General features: G+C 37.1%; 1 protein-coding gene across 9 annotated transcripts in view; it reads left to right on the top strand.

Annotated features, from left to right (window-relative positions):
- Positions 1-22,869, top strand: part of FOCAD (focadhesin) — a 319,501-nt gene that overhangs the window by 239,040 nt on the left and 57,592 nt on the right. For all 9 annotated transcript variants that reach the window (XM_030819707.1, XM_030819627.1, XM_030819549.1 and 6 more), the window contains 5 exons: positions 26-134; positions 2,672-2,788; positions 5,715-5,953; positions 9,396-9,485; positions 20,986-21,133. In XM_030819707.1, coding sequence (XP_030675567.1) covers positions 26-134; positions 2,672-2,788; positions 5,715-5,953; positions 9,396-9,485; positions 20,986-21,133 — 703 coding nt within the window. The remainder of the gene's footprint in view (positions 1-25; positions 135-2,671; positions 2,789-5,714; positions 5,954-9,395; positions 9,486-20,985; positions 21,134-22,869) is intronic.

The raw sequence follows: 22,869 nt of genomic DNA on the forward strand, positions 1-22,869 counted from the left end.
TGAAAGTTTTTTTCCTTTTGAACAGGGAGAGTCCGGTAGTGAAAGGTAATGCGCTGTTAGCTCTAAGCAGCCTTGCTGTCGTCGTATCTAGACATGAAGCCAGCCTCTCTTCAGACTCTGATGGGCTCCTGGAGGTTAGTTGGGGTGATTTAAACAATTGGTTTTGATTATGTCTTTTTAAGCCTGGCTTTAGGTAGCCTGGCCCTGGGCTTACAGGATTAGATTCTATGATTATGGCACCAAGTTACAGTACTTGATGGGCCTGTATATTGTGAGCCTTAGTGTCTTCCTAACTTTGCTGCTTTTCTGTTTTCCTTTCTCCATCACAGTTAAGTGGTCATTTCTATTTGAAGGTGCCAATTTTATGCCATAGGGGTTATCTTTTTGTGATTACATCAATGGTAACCAATCTTACAAGGTTAACTAGGCTTACTGAAAGTGAACAATGCTGTCAAAATGATAAATAAGCAGTGTTTATTGACTGAAAAAAATGTACTTTTCATGTTAATTGTATATGTCAATGATGAAGTGCCTATTCATTTTTGCAAGGCAGTTATTTCTTAATTAAACATGTGGTGAGCTGGCCACTGTTCATTTCCAATGTACTTTCTTGGATAATTTATATCTGTCTAAATAAAAAGGCATGGATTTATTCTTGTTTTAAGTCTCATTATCTGGTAGCTATCATCATCTAGAGATGACATAACTGAGCCGTTAAAAACATAGGCTTTGGAATAAGAATGTCCTATATTTAGATTCTATTACTTCCACTTACTACCTCTGTGGCCTATTTGTAGCAATTTCCTCTTTCAGAACCTATTTCCCCATCTGTAAAATGGAGGGATAACAATACTCACCAGATAGGATTGTTTGAAGGATTAAATGAATTAATATATGTGAAGCACAACAGCTCATAGATACTAAGCTCTCATTAATAATAACCATTCAAAATTATTCAGTCTGTCTCTGTCCTCAATGAATATCTCATGGGCTATCTGTATTTTTGTTGTTGTTATTGTGAGTTTTTTTGGTGGTACACTAGAAAAATCGACTCTGATGACTCATTTAAACAAAAAAGGAACAGAAAGTATATGGAATCTAGAAGCCCGTGGAATTGAAGGCAAAGCTTAAAAGCTGAATTTTGGGAAGAACAAGAACCAGGGCAAGTTGGGTAGTCCAGGCAACAGGTACTAATGAAACATCTAAGCAGACCACTTCCAGTGGGCCAGAACAACTTCAGTCATTTATTATCCTCGTGTCACTTACTTAAAATTCAGAGTGCTTTGGGTCCTAGGCCTATCCCTTGGATAGTGTAGGACAGCTAGTTTGATTGAGCATTTAACTAACCTTCAAATAGTGGGGAAGATGGAACTCTGCAAAGGGTGCTACTACCAGTAAACAGAGAATAGGTGCTGTGTGGCAAAAGCCATGGATATATATTACATGTAGGGAAGGGAAAGAGGCCAAGGGATTATTGCATGAATGATATTAGTTAATTTCCCTATGAAAATTTAATTTTAAACTTAGAATCTTACTGATAAGAAAGATGGAAGTTTTATAGAGAGGAAATGTTTCATGTCTTTCAGAGAGCCATGGAATATTTTAGCAGAGGCAACATGCTGCATAGACCTACAACCAAAAAAGTCAATGCCCCTTTCTATGATCCCTTCACTTTGGTGTTATTTTTGTCAAACTACCAGTTATACAGTAATTTTCCCCAGTAATAAAGGGGTCTAGCTCAGAGTTTGAGTTCCAGCCTCTCTTACTTTCTCCTCCACCCCAACACACCCCAACATACATTGAGAAACTACACAGTCCAAAGATGGGGCTTTGCTTTTATTCATGATGACCTTGCCTTTGGCTGTTACTCAATGCAAATTCAAGACCTCATTATTTGATTAAAGTTGCAACTTTCAAACATTATTCAAACCTGCATATGACCACCAACAAAAGATTTGAAGATGTGACAGCCTTGTTTGATTCAAGGAATTATAGTAATTCCAGTTACTATGTGAGTTAATGAATGCTTTTGACATCCATGGTCATGAGTGACTTCAATAACCAAGTTTTATTTTTAATGAGTGGGGTTTTGTTGTTGTTTTGTTTTTGTGTTCTCTTCCTCTTCTTTTTCAAACTGAAGATGATTCATGTTTTCTACCTAATCTTTCAGTGAGTTGGGTGAATGTTGTCAAGATTCTTGAAATGACAACTAAATGGTAATAGTCACCAGAAATGCTTGAGATGTTGATCACAATTTTGTGGGCTATTTATTGCCTCCTTTGTCAAATAAGAAGTCATAGAAATGAGAAATTTTGAATTGTGTTTTTTGCACATCTGTCCTTTTAACCTCCATATTATCTTCACTCTAATTCATTCAATGCAGGAGAGCTCTGAAGGGCTCTTGGATAGTTCTGTTTTGCAGCATCTATCCTCTTCTGCTAATTTGTTCATAAAAGATAAATCTTATTTCTTTTGGGGCACAGGTGAGGATGTATATTTGTCAACTACCTGTATACCTCATACGTGCGTGCTTATAGTCCAAGCAGATGAAGTTTGCTTTTTGATAACAGCACTTTATTGTTTAATATAGAAGGGAGTTACACCCTAGATTTAGAAATATATTTAGATTTATTTTTTCTGTAATCATTTCATGTTTTTAATTCATCTCCAGGTTCAACCTAATTTCCTTTCAATGAGAGAGTGGGTTTCCATGGTACTTGATACACTCTTGGTCATTGTGGATAGCCATTACCAACCCAGAGGGCAACTTCTCTCCTGGTTTTATTATGTAAGTGCAAAAAATAAAAAATGATCAGAAAACTCAAGAGTTGACTCTTAAGACATCAGTTGGTCACGTGAAATCGATTATATAGGCCAGGCGTGGTGGCTCACGCCTGTAATCCCAGCACTTTGGGAGTTTGAGGTGGGCGGATCACCTGAGGTTGGGAGTTCGAGACCAGCCTGACCAACATGGAGAAACCCCGTCTCTACTAAAAGTACAAAATTAACTGGGCGTGGTGGCACATGCCTATAATCCCAGCTACTTGGAAGGCTGATGCAGGAGAATCACTTTAACCCGGGAGGCAGAGGTAATGGTGAGCCAAGATTGCGCCATTGCACTGCAGCCTAGGCAACAAGAGGAAAACTCCGTCTCAAAAAAAAAGAAAAAGAAAAAGAAATCCGTTTTATAGTGTAATGATTCTCAGCCCTGGCTATTTGTTAGAATCACCTGGGGAACTTTAAATACACACACACACACACACACACAAGAAATATTATATATATAAAATATGAAAATATTATATATGTAAATTATAAGAAATATGTGTGTAAATATTAATATTATATATGTATGTACATATGCATATATAATGTGAAATATATATGTATAGAAATATATATATATATGAAATACTGATGTGTAGTCCCCACTGCTGATTTAATTGCTCATGGATAAACTCTGGGCATCAGCATTTTGAGAGTTCTCTCAGTTATTCTAATGTGTAGTCAGGGTCAAGAGCTACAGTTGTAGTAGAATAAACATTGGCTGAAATGTGGGGACTCCAAGTTTCTAGTCATAGTTTTTTTTCATTTCAGGTTTTGTGACTTTGGACAATTTACTCAACCTGTGAGTCTTTTTGTCCTGATTTATAGAATGAAGGAATTGAGCAATATCATCTATAGTAATTGTAGCCCTTGCTCCCCGCCTTCTTGTTTTTGTGACTGTTGACACTTACTTCGTCATTCTTATTTTTCTTCTCTGGAACATGAAAGTAAAAATTAATGCTTTGCCAACTTTCTAAAAAGATTGTGAAGATCAAATAATACACTCTATGTAAAAATGTTTTGAAAACTGTTAAATACCCTATAAATACAAAGTAATGTTGTTGATCATTTAAGAAAAAAGCCACCTGTTACCCATCCTCTGTCTTCATGCTTGTATTCTAAGATTGAAGCAAAATGAGAAAACAGTTTTTGTTTAGGTTTCCTTTTCCTTTTATTGGTCATACTACATGCTTTATTTCTGTGTCTTTGTAGAACTATTTTGGTCCTACCCTATTACTATCCATTGCCTAGGGAATTATAATGATCATGGGACAATCAGCTGAGTGGCAGAGGATTATAGTTAATTTTAATAAAAATATAACACAGATTCTGAACTGTTGCTAAGATCATGAATTTAGCTTAAAACCTTAATGCCGAAGGTCTTCTCTGTGTATTTTGTGTGCCTCTGTCCTGCCCTTGGGAAGATCTGGTATGTATTCATCAAGGGCTTTGGGTTTAGAGCTAGATTTTTTACCATAGTTGAGGTAAAAAAAAAAAACAAAAAAAAATGACTTACCAGATGATGTAGAATTAAATTGGAAGGTAAATTTTGCTCACAAAGCTAATTGCTTTATAATGATTTACTTTCTATCAGAAGTGTTCTTATTTCTTTAATGATGAATGAAAACTTTAGATGCTTATGTGGAGGTCTTTGTAATAACTGTCTAGTTCAGATATTCACCAGAGCAGGACCCTGTATGAAATTTCTCATATGCTGCATAGTTCTTGCAAACCAACAAAAATAGTCTCTTTACTAGTCAGCTCTGATTGCCTCTTACCTTTGTGAGGTTTTGCATTACCATACTTTTCAAAGCCCTGTTTTAAAAGTCACTTTATTTCCTGTGTGCTACCAGCTGTGTCATTTTGAGTAACATTATCATTAAAATAGTGCTATATTAATTTAAAGTACAACTTAGTACGTTTGATTTTTATCCTTAAAGTACCAAAGCTTAGAGAGCGATTGGGCCTAGAATTAAAAACACATTTTAATGTGCTTTGACTGCAAGGGACAACACCGCCCTTATGGTGTGTCTGAAATTTTAAATTGGATAATAGTGAAGAATGATAAACGGGCTTTCTTTCCCTCTTGAGACATATTTATAAATGTATATAATGTCTGGTAGAGCTCTCTAACCTGGGATTCTTATAGAAGCTGTTCATATTCAGCTGCTCTGTCATTTTATTAGGGCTGTTATTCATTTCTTTTCCCATAATTACATGTAGGAAGGGGCATATAGAGCTCTCCATTTCATTTTGAATAGCTGGTTATTGCTTTGTAACCAAAGGCTTTTCGGATTTCAACTTCCTTTTTAATTAAAAGGAATTAACCCCCTGTAGGAAATAATCCATCTACTGGGAAGTGTTCCCACCAAAAATTTTGGGAGATGTGCCAATAGATCCCTGTGCTAAATTTATACTTGTTTCCCCATACTAAACTTAAACTCTTTTCCTCCCTTTTCGTTTCTTTCCTGGAAAACTCCTAGCTTTCTGGACATTCATAATGTGGCTTGCTGGTTTGTCCAGGCTCAGATAGCTTCAGTTTTTTGTTTTGTTTTGTTTTTTTAATATATATACATGTGGGCTTTTAGGAACACTGAAGTTGCTTCAAGCCTTATAGTGAGGGAATTTATAACCTTTAAAAGGAAGACGCTTGTAATTTGGTTTTTCAAATTTAAAAGGATATTATTCATCGATTAGTAGCAAAATATTTCATTAATAATGAAAACATAATCTATAGACAAAAACGTTTGGATTTTTAAAAAATGTATTATTTTGGGTGTCGGCTGGGGTGGATCTGAGAAGCTTGTGTGGTTGTATAGTGCTTTTATGATAGATATGCTTCCTTCATGTTTAAGGCTAACCCTGTTTTCTTTCTTTGGCATGTCTAGAAGTCCTATTCTGGTGAAAACACAGCTAGTGCCATTGCCCGTTCTGCTGCCGCCACGGCTTTGTCTCTCCTTGTGCCAGTTTTCATTATCTCTTGTAAAGAGAAGGTTGAGGAAATCCTGAACATGCTGACTGCCAGGTTACCTGGGAAACCAAGTGCTGATGAGTCTCAAGCCGTGCAAATCCACATGGGCCTTGCTTTAGGGATGTTTCTCTCTCGCTTGTGTGAAGAGAAACTCAGGTACAGTTTATTAAAATATTCCTGCTTTTCTTCTTTGTGATTTTTTGCAAAGGATTTTGCACCCATATGCACCTATACATAAACATTGTATCTGAGCAATATGTGATTGCTAAACTTTCTGAGATGGGCAAGTTCATCCTTTATTCTTCTTTATGAGTAAATTTATCTATCTAAAATACCATCATGTAGGTATTAATGTATTTTAAGGGTTGCTAGTATTAAAGTGATTGGTTACTTGAAAATCATTTCATGCTTAGATGAAAGCCCCAGGTACCTACCTGTGGTGGACATGAGAAAAGTCAAGTTATGGTGCTGTAAGTAAAAAGCTTCTTTTTTCTGGTTTATATGGGATGAAAATAACTGACAATCTTTTGTTGATATCACTGTAAAATGAGAGGAGAGGATTGGCATATCTCTAGTGCCTAAGGGGTGTTGGGAATCACTGAATCACCTGAGAACTACATGTACCCGGCTTTAAATATTGCTTTTTTTCCTGTGCCCTGGCCACATTTTTATAATCCTTAAGGAGTCTTAATCTGTGCATATTATACTGTGTGCTTTGTTCACTTTGATTGCTCATTTTTGGACTGCTAACTTTACCCTTGAATGGAGCTAATGGAATAGACTCAGGTGGAAAATTCCACTAAATCGGAAAGGTTTTTTTAGTGCATAAGTCTGCTTTAGTTTTGTTGTTCATACTGCTTATTCTTTATTTTCTAGCAATTCTTAGAATTTTATATATCTACATTGATTGTAGTGGGATAGAACATGAATATTTGCTTATCATGAATATTTTGATGTCAATGACTTGGCATTTAGCCCTGTTTTCCTACTTTGGAAATATGATAGTAGGGAGAGGCATTCTGTTGTGATATTAGATTCTTTTAAAATCCTGGTTGGCAGAAAATAGCTGTCCAAAGGCAAGAACTGGTGTTGGTGTGGATAAACTGGATGACACTATGCTATATTTATTTCAGTTTGAGACCATTGATTAAATTCTTCACAAACACGATTATGTGAAACTTTTATGTGAATTGCTATTGATTTGGGGGAATACCATATTTCAGATGATCATTTTCAGCTTAGAAACATCTGTCAGATGATTGGGATTATTCTCTTAGTCTTTGAGACCATAAGTGTAATATGGCCAGAATACTCATTTTGTCCTGTTCACCATCACTAATAAATATAGGTCTTGTTCTGGAGATGAATAAAAAACTGCCCTTTGCATGTGATTTGACTGTTACATATCTTGTGTGTGTGACAGAACACAAAGTATTTTTAAAGACTTAAAACTTGAAAGTGATTTTTTTTTTCCCTTTGCTACTATGCTACAAATGACAGTCTCTTCACCATCTGTGTTCATGCTCGCTCTTTGGTATCTTTTCAAGCAACATGTTTTGCAACTAAAAATGAGCTGTGGCAGTTTAATTCTAGGCAACTCATTTCATCCTATTCTGGCTCTGACTCCTTTCTTCACTAACTTAGGAGGAGATGCTGCTGCTTTTAGGCTGACAAGCTTGCATTTGTGGTTAACTTAATCATGCTGGAGAAACCTATGATGATTCCCCCAGAACACTTGACCCTGCTTCCCAGGTTGTCTTCCACTCCTGTCTGTCTGACTTGAATTCACACCTGAAGGAAACCCTGGGCAAAGACATCAGGAAGCTCCTTCCTTAGCTGAGCACCCACAGAATAACTACAAATTTTAACTTTGCCTTAACGTTCCTGTGTTTGATAGCATCCTCCTTCTACTTAGGGCCTGTGTCTTAGTAATACCATTACTAATATAATATACTAATATAATATAATATAATATAATATAATAATACCAATATAACTATTCATGGCTCCCTCCTTCCCAATTTGTTGGAATTGAGGAATCTCAAATATTTGCCTTTTGATACTAATAAATTTTTTACCAGGTAGTAACAATGCTAACAGATAATTTTATCTTTGGAGAAAGTTTAAATTTTTTTCTAAAAGCAAGTGTTTTGAGAGCTGTTGATTTTGACTGGTCAGTGACATCAAATGTGTCCCAGTGTGGTCCTTTAATGGGAACAGAATTAGGACAATATGTTGTTTTCCAGAGACTAAGAAATCACCATGTAGAAGAGAATTATGAATCACATCTGTAATTGCAGCACTTTGGGAGGCTGAGGCGGGCAGATCATGTAAGCCCAGGAGTTTGAGACCAGCCAGGCATGGTGGCAGATGCCTGTAGTCCCAGCTACTTGGGAAGCTGAGGCATGAGAATTGCTTAAGCCCAGGAGGCTGAGGTTGCAATGAGCTGACGTTGTGCCACTGCACTCCAGCCTGGGTGAGAAAGCAAGACTGTCTCAAAAAAAAAAAAAGGGAGAATTATGAAAATCATTTCGTTTTTTGCTAAGGCTTATGAAAAAGTCACCTGAATTTAAGTTCCAATCTAGAATTTATTCAGAAGACTCCTGAATGTTATTCCACAGCTTCTTGCTTCTGTCATAACCCCCAGAAAATACAAGTATGATCTCTTTAGCGTTTGTTTAGGATATTTGAGTATATTTTACTCCAAAGGACTTTTATAGGATTTATTTAGTTAAAGTTATTAAGTCTGTGTGTGTGATGTGAGGGGTGTGCATGTGGGCATTTGTTTTTCATTGCAAAAATTCCTTCACCTTGGGCAAAACTGCTATAGTCTTGGTTTGGGAAAGTGTTTAAAAAAGTGCTCTCTGCCTGGTTGTCATTCCTGGAGTTACATTCCACTTAGCATGATCTGAAGCAGCAATATGAGAGTTAAGATGTAGGAACTTCTAGCTACTAAAATGTCAGTAATGAAGCCCACAAATCTGCCTGAAGGGACAACCGTAGAACCTTTTAAGTTTTATTTTACTATGCAAGTCATACTTCTCATCTAGGCATTTATAAAATCATCAATTGCTGTATAAATGCAAACAAATATAGGTCTAGGATTTTCTCCCCTTAAAAAAAAATGTAAGTAAAGGAATAGAATTTATAACCTCTACAATTGAGACATGAAATCAGAAGTGACAGTCTTTGCAAGAAACAGATTTGGAATGATTATTGATAATGTCAGCTTAATAGGTTAAGTATTCGGAAGAAAATCACTTAAGCATCCTTAGAAATATATATTTGGAATTCCGAGTTTATTTTTCAATGGCTTAAAATTTGAACAGGCTGAGAAAAATCAAAAATAGGAGATTTTGTGTTTATTGGTTTGCAAGTGATTATACTGCTCAGAAACCCAGTTACTGAATAATTTGTCAGACTTAGTTTCTGTAACTACCAAATAAGCATATGCAACTCATCAATATTGTTACTTTTTTTTTTTTAAGAGAAATGCTGGTATTTCCAGTAAAATATTGAGAGTATAATATTGTATTAAGTATTTTGGATAGTTGACTAATTTTAAATAGTTCATTGTTTCCCCTTGATCTTTAACCAGTGATATATCTGGCCAAGAGATGAACCTTCTTTTGATGAAGTCGTTGGATGCCCTGGAAAATTGCTGCTTTGACACTAGTCTTGAATACAAGTATGTTGTTCCTATTTCCACTCTCACAGGTACTTAGACATTGCTTTCTACACTGCCATAAGTCTTGCATGCTATGGAGAAATATTTTTTATTTTTATTTTTTATTTCCATAGGTTATTGGGGAACAGGTGGTGTTTGGTTACATGAGTAAGTTCTTTAGTGGTAATTTGTGAGATTTTGGTGCCCCCATCACCGAAGCAGTATACACTGCACACAATTTGTCGTCTTTTATCCCTCACCCTCTTCCCACGCTTTCTCCCTGAATCCCCAAAGTCCATTGTGTGATTCTTAAGCCTTTGTATCCTCATAGCTTAGCTCCCACTTACGAGTGAGAACATACGACGTTTGGTTTTTCCATTCCTGAGTTACTTCACTTAGAATAATAGTCTCCAGTCTCATTCAGATTGCTGTGAATGCCATTAGTTCATTCCTTTTTATGGCTGAGTAGTATTCCATCGTGTGTGTGTGTGTGTGTGTGTGTATCACAGTTTCTTTATCCACTCATTGATTGATGGGTATTTGAGTTGGTTCCACGTTTTTGCAATTGTGAATTGTGCTGCTATAAACATGCATGTGAAAGTACTTTTTTGTATAATGACTTCTTTTCCTGTGGGTACATACCCAGTAGTGGGATTGCTGGATCAAATGGTAGTTCTACTTCTAGTTCTTTAAGGAATCTCCACACTGTTTTCCATAGCGATTGTACTAGTTTACACTCCCACCAGCAGTGTAGAAGTGTTCCGTATTCACCGCATCCACACCAACGTCTATTATCTTTTTATTATGGCCATTCTTGCCGGAGTGAGGTGGTATTGCATTGTGGTTTTGATTTGCATTTCCCTGATCATTAGTGATGTTGAGCATTTTTTTATACATTTGTTGGCCATTTGTATATCTTCTTTTGAGAATTGTCTATTCATGTCCTTAGCCCACTTTTGGTGGGATTGTTTGTTTTTGTCTTGCTAATTTGTTTGAGTTTGTTGTAGATTCTGGATATTAGTCCTTTGTCAGTTGTATATAGATTGTGAAGATTTTCTCCCACTCTGTGGGTTGTCTGTTTACTCTGCTGACTATTCCTTTTGCCATGCAAAAGCTCTTTTGTTTAATTAAGTCCAAGCTATTTATCGTTGTTTTTAATTGCATTTGCTTTTTGGTTCTTCATCATGAAATCCTTGTCTAAGCCAATGTCTAGAAGGGTTTTTCCAGTGTTATTTTTAGAATTTTTATAGTTTTAGGTCTTAGATTTAAGTCCTTGATCCATCTTGAGTTGATTTTTGGATAAGGTGAGAGCTAAGGATCCTTCTGTACAGTTTTATTCTCTTACATGTAGCTTGCCAATTAAGCTTACATGTAGCTTACCAGTTACCCCAGCACCATTTGTTGAGTAGGGTGTCCTTTCCCCATTCATGTTTTTTTTTGATTTATTGAAGATCAGTTGGCTGTATTTGGGTTTATTTCTGGGTTATCTATTCTGTTCCATTGTTCTATGTGCCTAGTTTTATACCAGTACCATGCTGTTTTCGTGAATGTGACGTTATAGTATAGTTTGAAATCAGGTAATGTGATGCCTCCAGATTTGTTCTTTTTGCCTAGTCTTGCTTTGGCTATGTGGACTCCTTCAGAAAGCTCCCAGAATTGATAACAGAATTCAGTAAAGTTTCTGGACACAAAATTAATGTACACAAATCAGTAGCTCTTCTATATACCAACAGTGACCAAGCTGAGGATCAAATCAAGAATCCCACCCGTTTTTTTTTTTACAGTAGCTGCAAAAAAAAATAATAAGATACTTAGGAATATACCTAACCAAGGAGGTGAAAGACCTCTGCAAGGAAAACTACAAAACACTGCTGAAAGAAATCATAGATGACACAAATGGAAACACATCCCATGCTCATAGATGGGTAGAATCAATATTGTGATAATTACCATAGTCAAAAGCAATCTACACATTCAGTGCAGTTCTCATCAAACTACCATCATTCTTCACAGAACTAGATAAAACAATCCTAAAATTCATATGGAGAAATATTTTTAGAATGTGATTTTGAATTCCTTTGCAGAGAGTTTTCAGTAATAATTAATCAAAAAACTTATTATTAAAGCTTCCTTGTTCTGAAAACCATGTTTCAGCAATAGACAAATTATTTAAATTCAAAGCAACAACTGTCATCTTGCAGCTTACACCTTATACTACTAAGACCTTAGTTTTGACTTATGTTTATCATACAATGCACATGTATGGGGACATGGATGCATGACTTAGTCTTTTTTTAAGTATTTATTTTTATTTATGTATTTATTTAGACATAATCTCACTCTTGTTGCCTAGGCTGGAGTGCAATGGTGGAATCTTGGCTCACTGCAACCTCCGCCTCCCAAGTTCAAGTGATTCTCCTGCCTCAGCCTCCCAAATTGCTGGCATTACAGGCATACATCACCACGCCCAGCTAATTTTGTATTTTTAGTAGAGATGGGGTTTCACCAACTGGTCAGGCTGGTCTCAAACTCCTGACCTCATGTAATCCACCTGCCTCTGCCTCCCAAAGTGCTGGAATTACAGGCGTGAGCCACCCTGCCCAGCCGACTTAATCTTTTTAAAGATTTGTTGAGGCCATTTGAATTTGATTGGGCTAAGAGGGCCTTTGACTAATGATTTATGTTTCCCTGTGAAATCACATGGCTAAGAAGTAGAAATGGAAGCAAACAGGTTATATCAGGGATTACCAACCTGCTTAGCATTAAGAACCTTTCCCTTCCCCATGCTAACCCCATGGTTTTTAAGGAGTTTTGTCTATTAAACTAAATGCTTTAAAATTTATTTTCTCATTTCAGTAATGAAAGATAAAAATGAAAAATAATCAAAAAAAGAATGCTCAAAAAAGAGTTAAACATGCTCATTTAATGAGATATTTAATGTTTCAGTTAGTCTATGTGACTTGTGTAGGTGAATATATGGTTTTGTTAGGCTTTCGGAAATCCTGACATTTTTGAGGGAGCTACATCGTAGTTTTTTGGACTTCCACGTGTTTTGGAACCTCAGGCATGAATCCTCTGGGGTTCATTGTTACTAGGAATTAACAGAGTATAAGCACTAACTTCCAGTTTATTGACTCATTTACCTTTTGATATTATGGGCACTGCTCAAATATGCATTAAATCAGTGTTTACATTTCTGGCCTTTAGGAACTTATGATTTACAGCTACATTCATACCTTCTATCCTGTTAGTTTCAGACTAACAAAAGGGTAAATGATATGGTAGTGGTAGCTGCATGTGTAAAGGGTTTCATCAGGAATAAATAAAGTAAAATGTCCATTTAATAGGTGGTAGTTATGGGATCTTCTTTCAGATGCAGGCTAAGATTGGAGAGGAACTAGTGCCACTCACCTGGTTTCTCAAGAAACACTTTTGGGGTCAAGTGACTTCTTAAGAGTGTGGTTTGAGGCCCGGTGCGGTGGCTCACGTCTGTAATCCCAGCACTTTGGGAGGCCGAGGCAGGTGGATCACGAGGTCAGGAGATCGAGACCGTCCTGGCTAACACAGTGAAACCCCGTCTCTACTAAAAATACAAAAAAAAAACAGGGATGCCCTCTCTCACCACTCCTATTCAACATAGTGTTGGAAGTTCTGGCCAGGGCAATCAGGCAGGAGAAGGAAATAAAGGGTATTCAATTAGGAAAAGAGGAAGTCAAATTGTCCCTGTTTGTAGATGACATGATTGTATATCTAGAAAACCCCATCATCTCAGCCCAAAATCTCCTTAAGCTGATTAGCAACTTCAGCAAAGTCTCAGGATACAAAATCAATGTGCAAAAATCACAAGCATTCTTATACACAAATAACAGACAGAGAGCCAAATCATTAGTGAAATCCCATTCACAATTGCTTCAAGGAGAATAAAATACCTAGGAATCCAACTTACAAGGGACGGGAAGGACCTCTTCAAGGAGAACTACAAACCACTGCTCAGTGAAATAAAAGAGGATACAAACAAATGAAAGAATATTCCATGCTCATGGGTAGGAAGAATCAATATCGTGAAAATGGCCATACCGCCCAAGGTAATTTATAGATTCAATGCCATCCCCATCAAGCTACCAATGACTTTCTTCACAGAATTGGAAAAAACTACTTTAAAGTTCATATGGAACCAAAAAAGAGCCCACACTGCCAAGTCAATCCTAAGCCAAAAGAACAAAGCTGGAGGCATCACGCTACCTGACTTCAAACTATACTACAAGGCTACAGTAACCAAAACAGCATGGTACTGGTACCAAAACAGAGATACAGACCAATGGAACAGAACAGAGCCCTCAGAAATAATGCCGCGTATCTACAACCATCTGATCTTTGACAAACCTGGCAAAAATAAGAAATGGGGAAACGATTCCCTATTTAATAAATGGTGCTGGGAAAACTGGCTAGCCATATGTAGAAAGCTGAAACTGGATCCCTTCCTTACACCTTATACAAAACTTAATTCAAGATGGATTAAAGACTTAAATGTTAGACCTGAAACCATAAAAACCCTAGAAGAAAACCTAGGCAATACCATTCAGGACATAGACATGGGCAAGGACTTCATGTCTAAAACACTAAAAACAATGGCAACAAAAGCCAAAATTGACAAATGGGATCTAATTAAACTAAAGAGCTTCTGCACAGCAAAAGAAACTACCATCAGAGTGAACAGGCAACCTACAAATTGGGAGAAAATTTTTGCAATCTATTCGTCTGACAAAGAGCTAATATCCAGAATCTACAATGAACTCAAACTTACAAGAAAAAAACAAACAACCCCATCAACAAGTGGGCGAAGGATATGAACAGACACTTCTCAAATAAGACACTTATGCAGTCAAAAAACACATGAAAAACTGCTCATCATCACTGGCCATCAGAGAAATGCAAATCAAAACCACAATGAGATACCATCTCACACCAGTTAGAATGACCATCATTAAAAAGTCAGGAAACAACAGGTGCTGGAGAGGATGTGGAGAAATAGGAACACTTTTACACTGTTGGTGGGACTGTAAATTAGTTCAACCATTGTGGAAGTCAGTGTGGCGATTCCTCAAGGATCTAGAACTAGAAATACCATTTGACCCAGCCATCCCATTGCTGAGTATATACCCAAAGGTTTATAAATCATGCTGCTATAAAGACACATGCACACGTATGTTTATTGTGGCACTATTCACAATAGCAAAGACTTGGAACCAAGCCATATGTCTAACAATGATAGACTGGATTAAAAAAATGTGGCACATATACACCATGGAATACTATGCAGCCATAAAAAATGATGAGTTCATGTCCTTTGTAGGGACATGGATGAAGCTGGAAACCATCATTCTCAGCAAACTGTCGCAAGGACAAAAAACCAAACACCGCATGTTCTCACTCGTAGGTGGGAATTGAACAATGAGAACACTTGGACACAGGATAGGGAACATCACACACTGGGGCCTGTTGTGGGGTGGAGGGAGGGGGGAGGGATAGTACTAGGAGATATACCTAATGCTAAATGACTAGTTAATGGGTGAAGCACACCAACATGGCACCTGTATACATATGTAACAAACCTGCACATTGTGCACATGTACCCTAGAACTTAAAGTATAATAAAAAAAAAAGAAAGATTGTAGATATATTTTAAAAAAAGATTATCTTACCAATTTTTAAGAATTCATTATATATTATGTATATGAACTATATATTATGTATATGAACTACCGTATTTATTACAAATATTTTTCTCAGTCATTTTGTTGATTTACTTTTTAAAAAGAATATAAATGTATTATTACCACTGAACTTTACCCTTAAAAATGATAAAGATGGTACATTTTAAATGTATATTTTACCTTAATAAAAATTAAATTAAAAATTGAAAAAAAATACAAAAAAAAATTAGCCAGGTGTGGTTGCAGGCGCCTGTACTCCCAGCTACTTGGGAGGCTGAGGCAGGAGTATGGTGTGAACCTGGGAGGCGGAGCTTGCAGTGAGCCGAGATCCCGCCACTGCACTGCAGCCTGGGTGACAGAGTGAGACTCCATCTCAAAACAAACAAAAAAAAGAGTGTGGTTTGAATATGAGTAAAGAAAGAGTTTGATGGCATGGTTGAAGTATCTTGAAAATAGAAAATGATTAATGAGAAAAATAGGGAAATTTAGCTGTTATTTGAATCCAATGAAGAATTGAGATTTTGAACCTAATCCATGCATTTATATTGCCTTTTACAACCTAGGAATAAGATATTTTCATGTCTCTTTCCATCCCTCCTGCCTCCTCATACCACCCAAAGATGTTCATTATAACTGTAGCTCAAGTTGTTATAAAACTGGGAAAAAATTTGAGATTAAGATGCCGCCAACTTCAGCCAGTGGCACAGTCAGGAGTGACTTTCAGGCATTGTCTCCATCAGTTTTCAGGAAGGTTGTTTAAATGTGAGGAGTACCATGCGGATGAATTACCTACCATACAGATACTGAGGTGCTTAAAAACTTCATATGTCTAAGCATATTTAACTTTAAAATTTATTTTTGTTAATAAGTTTTCTTATTTCTTCATTCTTTCCTTCTTTCTTGATTCTTATCTTCTTTTATTTTTTTGTTTTTATTTTTTATTTTTTAAATTTATTTTATTTTTTTTTCTTTCTTTTTTTAAGTTATACTTCAAGTTCTAGGCTACATATGCACAACGTGCAGGTTTGTTACATATGTATACATGTGCCATGTTGGTGTGCTGCACCCGTTAACTCGTCATTTACATTAGGTGTATCCCCTAATGCTATCCCTCCCCCCTCCCTCCACCCCACGACAGGCCCCAGTGTGTGATGTTCCCCACCCTGTGTCCAAGTGTTCTCATTGTTCAATTCCCACCTATGAGTGAGAGCATGCGGTGTTTGGTTTTCTGTCCTTCTTAATGAACAACTATATTGAGAGAGAGATGGGTAGGCCTGGACTTCCTGTCCAGTTAGTGGAAACTTGCCTGTCTGTTAGAGCCCAATTAAAAGCTCAGGCCCTTCAAGAAGCCCTCTTCCATCCTCTCCAAACTTTTAGTCCTACAGTTAATGAAGTTTAGTGCTTCATCATTACTAATGCCCTCTAGGTGTCAGTCCTTGTGCAGTTGTCCCTTTTTTTTTTTTTTTTTTTGAGATAGGATATCACTCTGTTGCTCAGGCTGGAGTGCAGTGATACAACCATGGCTTACTCAGGTTCGACCTCCTGGGCTCAAGTGATCCTCCTGCCTCAGCCTCAAGTAGCTGGTACTACAGGCATATGCAACCATGCCTGATTAATTTTTTTATTTTTTGTAGATACAGGGTCTTACTGTGTTGCCCAGGCTGGTATTGAACTCCTGGCCTCGAGTAATTCTCCCAACCTTGGCCTCCCAAAGTAATGGGATTACAGATGTGAGCCACTGCACCCAGCATAGTTCTCTTTTTGGCTTCAGGTTCAACTGGTACTTACTGAGCAGCTGCATACTGAGCTAGGCATTTTCACATCTGTTTCTCATGGAATTACATCCATGTTGCAACCTAAACATGATACTGAAGTAGGAATCATCATCACTTTGGTTTACAGATAAAGAATGTGAGTCTCAGATAGGAGGCTTGTTCAAGGTCATATGCTTAATAAGTGGCAGAGCCAAGAGAGAAACCTGGGACATCTGACTTCAAAGCCATTTTTCTTTCTTACATAACACATATGGATAACACATTTCAATAGAAGGAAAGCAATTTGATGCTGGACCGTATAATGTGTATTTATTTATTTTTCTGACATGCAAGTGTCACCCACACTTTTTTTTTTAAATTTTTTAATTCTTTCTTCTGCTTTTTAACTAGACCCAGACCTGAAAGCCTGACTCATGATTTAAAGTATTCCCTTATCTAATAAGATTGCAGGAGTCTAAGGCAAGCTTCCCTCAGGTGAAACAGTGGAAGTCTTACTAGAAGGTAGTTAATAGATGTGGGAGTGTATTCGCTCAAATGATAGAATTCACTCAGAGCAAATTCACCGTGCTTCCCAATTTTTAGTGGACATCTCCCTGCTGAAAGAACCGCACACCTGGGCTGGCTGGTGTTCGTGAGCCTATCACGAAGATTTTACTGCCATCTAGTGGCAGCTCATTGTGCCGTTGTGATCCTCACAGCCCTAACTGTAGTCATGCAGTCATCAACGACCCAAGCTCTGGTTAATTACTGCTGAGCTTTTACAAATGCGATAACATTTGTGTAGCGCTTTGTAAAGGGCAAAGCACTATACAAATGTTAACTGTTATTAGAACTAATTATTAGATGGCCTAGTGCTTAATCTGCAGGATTGCCTACGGTAAACTGGGGAATTGAAGATTCATCTCTGATTAATTTAAAAAATATATATAATTATGTCTGAGTTGATACAGCAACATAAATATCAGAATTGCTTAGCTTTTAAGCTTCAGGATTTCTTTTGCTGGTGATATTTTAATATACTCTGATAATAGATTCAAATAAGTAATGACATAATAGTGTATGGAATTTAAAAACTCAAATTCTCTTTATCGTTTGTTAGCACTCTTATAGAACATTTATGTTAGCGATTCCAAAGTTCAGTTTTATACCCAATATTATAATTTGTTTTTATTTCCTCTGTTGGAGACACCAACACTTAACTCCTTTTTGCTTTCAGTGGACAGAAAGATATAAAAGCTGCCTCTGCCCAAGCTATTCTTGGTTCAAAGCTGGCAGACATATCAAAGAGAAGCTAGAATGAGGTGAATATGTGGAATTGCTGAACTAAGCACCTGGGGGAACATTTTAAGACTTAGGACAAAAATAAATACATTAAAATATAGAAGATTTAGAAATCAGAGGGAAATCAGGAACAAAGTTTTGGGACTACGTTATTGGTGCATACTGGAAAATTGAGATGAATGAGAGGGGACCTATTCAGAGGGGCAATAGATGTATATGCCATAACATGTATATACATACACTGTTATATATTCATCTGTTTCACCAGTCAGTTAACTGCCATTGTAGCAATGAATAGAATCGCTAGTGAATTATAACCTTCCTTAGGTTATAGTAATAATTGCTATGATAAATTTTAGGTAAATGTGAACTAGAAACAGATGTGTTTTTCAAAGCCTTAATACATCTGTCTCCTGAGATGATAAAAGAGGGGCTTCAATCTAGGGGACAGAGATTTTTGTGCGCCCAGGATAGCCTGAAAAGTAAGACTTACATACTTCCTTGTTTATTCAGAAAGATAAACCCTATTGGAATGAGCTTTGAGAGAAATTTGTTTTCCAGATAAGCCCAATATTCCTCTTTCTGAAATTAGTCTGGCAAGAAACAGAAACCGAATTTTCTTGGTTGAATCTTGCATGATATGTTCAGTGAATTTTACTACTCATAAAATTTGCCTCCTACTAAACATAAGAATCAAGTCTTGCTTTTTTCTTCTTCTTCTGTAGATCTTTTCGCTACTCTAGACTCTTAAAATTCTTCATTTGGTTAGTTCTTCAGCTTTCAATAAATACTGGTTGAGTGCCTGTATACGCCAAGCAGTATAGTAGGTGCAGCAGATACTGTGATAGGGAAAAAACAGAAAAGGTATACCCATCCTCGTGGAGCTTTCAGGCCAGGGAAGAGACAATAATCAAACAATCCCCCAAATAATTTTCATCAGAGTTTATAATTAAAATTGTATGAAGTAAATTAGCACAGGGTGCTGTGGGAGAGTATTAAAGAGGCTCTCTGCTGGGTGAGGGATGATGTCTCTGAGGAAGTAACATTTGAAATCTTAACCATAAGTAGCAGTTAAATAGTTAAAGAGGAAACAAGAGTCAAATTTGTCTAAGTATTAATCAAATTTTGTCTAATTATATCTTTGGTCTAATTCTGTCAAATTGTTATATGCATCAATATCCAAAGATAGCCAAAAAACTTCCCTGTAGATTCTAAATAATAGCAAAGGCTGTATATTCATATTAATCAAGAGTAGCCTTTCCTCCTCCGTAAATGTGATTAGTCTCAAAAGCATGTTGTATTGAGATCTTAGATGTTGATTTAACTGGTTGAAAATGCATTATGCCAGTTGAGCTTGTTAAGTTTACGAAGCTGTAACAGCAGTTCTGCCTGACTAATGATGGATTATTACTGTAGTAGCTTCTTTACGAAGGATTTTTGAATGGCTGATTGTTATGCAACAGAAACTAGAAAAACACACTTGAGATGTGGTGCCTTCTCATACGTATTCCATCATGGCACCATGCAGGGTACTGAGAGGGGCTTTGGGTTTGGCAGATGGGACAGAAGGCTAAGAATAAAAAAAAAATCCCCTTGTATTGGCCGTGCTCTGCTGGATGCTCTCTGTGTGACCTTGAGCAAATCCTGTAGCCTGTCTGTCCTTCTGGGTGTCTTCTTTTAGGTGTGGATGCTCCATTTGCACGTTGGGGGAAGTAACTAACATGTTCATAAAATTACGCAAATGTTCTTGACACTGACCAAGGGGATAGATGCTATTTAAGAGCAAAATGATGTAACATGTGGGCATTGAGATACATTATTGGAGAAATGCCCTGGAATGTCTTCTTCGGCAGCAGATATCATGATGAGAGGCAAGGCAAGCCAGAGTAAGGGTGATTTCTGAAAAAATATTGCATTTTCTCCATTTAAAAACAATGACAAAAGCTTTTTTTCTTTAAAGTAAAGCATTACCACAAGCTGCATTATCTTACCATACTATCTTGAAGTTTTCTGAGAGAACAATTATTTTCTTTAAATGGATATGTATTCATTCAGGAGAATTGGGGGCACAAAGCCCTAGATTTCAATTGAATTGTCACATGGGGTAACTTTTGACAAGCCTGTCATTTGTCCATTTTCTCTTCTGACCAAGTGGTATTCTGCAAGATCAGAGGGGAGAGAAGGATTAATGTCATTGTGCACACACAGTTTCTTTAGGAAAGAAATTCCACTTGTTGAAGTTGACTAGGAAACATGAAACACTTAGCAGTAACTCATAATCATGCCTTGTATTTATCTTCTTTGCTATGAATCAGATGTCCTCAGCTCACATCCTGAATTTTAGTCTTTTCTCTCCTTATGCAGTTGATCACAGTATACTCAACACGCAGGTAGGGGTGTTGCAGGGAAAACTACAGCATTTCTGTAAGGGCACAAATAGAGCTGGTTTATGCCTTTTCCTCTTCTCACCCATTAAGTTTAAGTCAAACTATTTCCTGCTTTTGTTTTTATCTAAGGGGTATACGGCACTAGCATGGGCCACAGATACCTATTTTGATGTTAGGTTTTCGTTTTGAGGGGAGAGGTGCATGTAGTTGTCATGGATGATGGGGCACACCATCTACTAGGCAGCAGAATTTGAATCCAGCCGTCTCATCAAGGTTTGAGAGCACTGTAAACACCTATGGTAAGTGAAGAGCAATTATGCGGATTTCTTATGATCCTAACACCTTATCTTTTTTGGCATCCAAGCACGGGCTGTATATTGGGAGTTGGACTTGTTCTGTCCCTCATGAGCCACAGCAGCCAAATGCAGTCCCGCGTTCATGTGGCAGCATCACTTCGGAAGCTGTCTGCGTACCTAGATGACAGTGGGAGCCAGAGCAGAACATTTCAGGAGGTAAGAGAGGGAGGTTACATTTTTTTCCCCTCTGTTCTCTTTTGTTTTCTTCTTGCCACTTATTTTGGACTTAACCATATTTTGGTAACCCTATAAATTAAATTCTTCCTCAAAGAGAAAATCTGAATGGCAAACAACCAATATTAGATCATAAGGTTTTCATATTGTGTGGCAGTTTAAATCAACTTAGACCTAAATGTGGCATATAAGATAAGAGCCTTTAGTGAAAATAAAACCTAACTCAGCATCACTAGAAGGCACTTTCTAAGAAGAGCTGCAATTTCTGGAAGAAGGTTAAATAGAGATTTTTAGAATTGTGCTCAAGCCAAATATAACTTTCAAAAATGCCCAGGAATAAGCTTCAGAAACTGCCGATCAAAAGGCATTCGATTGTTTAAAATGTCAGCCAGCATAAAATATTATTGAGAAAATTCCCTTTACCATACTTAAAGAAAAGTTTTTTTTCTGTTGTGGTGCAAAAATATGCAGAATTGGAGTTCATGTGACCCAGTTCGTGTGTGTTAACCATGTTTTTAGATGGAACATTTCAGGCATGTGTCGTGCCTGTCTCTATTTTGCCCAGGTGAAGCTGGACCGCTTATACTCTTCTTTGAGAGGAGCAGGGTATGACCTCGTGGCCTGGCCTGATTCTCTCTCTCATTAGAACAGATTCTATTTTATCCCAGCCTGCCCATGAGCTATTGATGAGTACATAATGGCTGCTGTGTTTCCCTGCTCAGCTCCTCTGCTTTCAGCAATAGGACTTGTTGAATTGGTGAATTTCTTTGGGCACAGAGGAATGAAGTTTTGTTCTAAGACATGCACTACATTTCCATTTTTAAAGCAGTGTAAAGTGTGATTTAAAAGTACGTATTTTTTTTAAGCCAAAAGAGTAAATCTTGCAACCTAGGAGCAAATTAATTATAAATGAAAGCAACGTTTTTATAACTGATGCATCTGTAATGTTTTGATTTATAAGGCCTTAAGTAAGCAGTTTTTTTCTCCCCTCTGATGTTTTATTATTCAACTTCTACCTTAGAAACCACTTACATTTTTCATGCCATATTAACCAGTGCTAGAAGCTGAATTTTCTACTTTGTCTTAACAGCATTCTTATAAGGGAGGTATTTTTTATCACGAAAATAGGAGGTAGCAGAGAGGGGTTGATTAAATTTGATGTGCAAAAATTGAGACTCAGGTAGATTGGGTGACTTGCCCAAAGTTACTTCGCTAGTAAATGGTCAATTTGAGACATATTCCCAAATCTTGGCTCCATTCCCACCATTCTTTTTTACTCATATTTTATTGATTGATTGATTGATTCATTCATTCATCAACATATTAAGTTCCCACACTAGTGCTATGAAGCAGGTATTAGTATTCCTAGTTTATACAATCTATCTGACTCCAGAATCCATATTCCTGTTCCAGTTATGCTCCACTACTTCTCCTAGGGAATCTTAATGGAGCAGTGTTTCACTTCTTTGAATTTCCTCTCCTGTTTGGCCTTGGATGGAAATGCATGGCAATTAATTAGTAGCACCCACTGGTGATGAAAATCTGTTTCCTTCTGCTGTTGATAGGTGCTGTGCTCTGGCATAATGTGGTGAAGAAATTTACTATTATGAGTCTAAAGACCTGGGTTTGAATCCCTCCTTTGTCACTTGCTAGCTACATGAAATTGAGCTTCAAAGTTCTTATGTATAAAGTAGGAATAATCATACCCATCATGACAG

This window comes from Nomascus leucogenys, chromosome 1a (genome assembly GCF_006542625.1).
Source record: "Nomascus leucogenys isolate Asia chromosome 1a, Asia_NLE_v1, whole genome shotgun sequence".
Lineage (NCBI taxonomy): Eukaryota > Metazoa > Chordata > Mammalia > Primates > Hylobatidae > Nomascus > Nomascus leucogenys.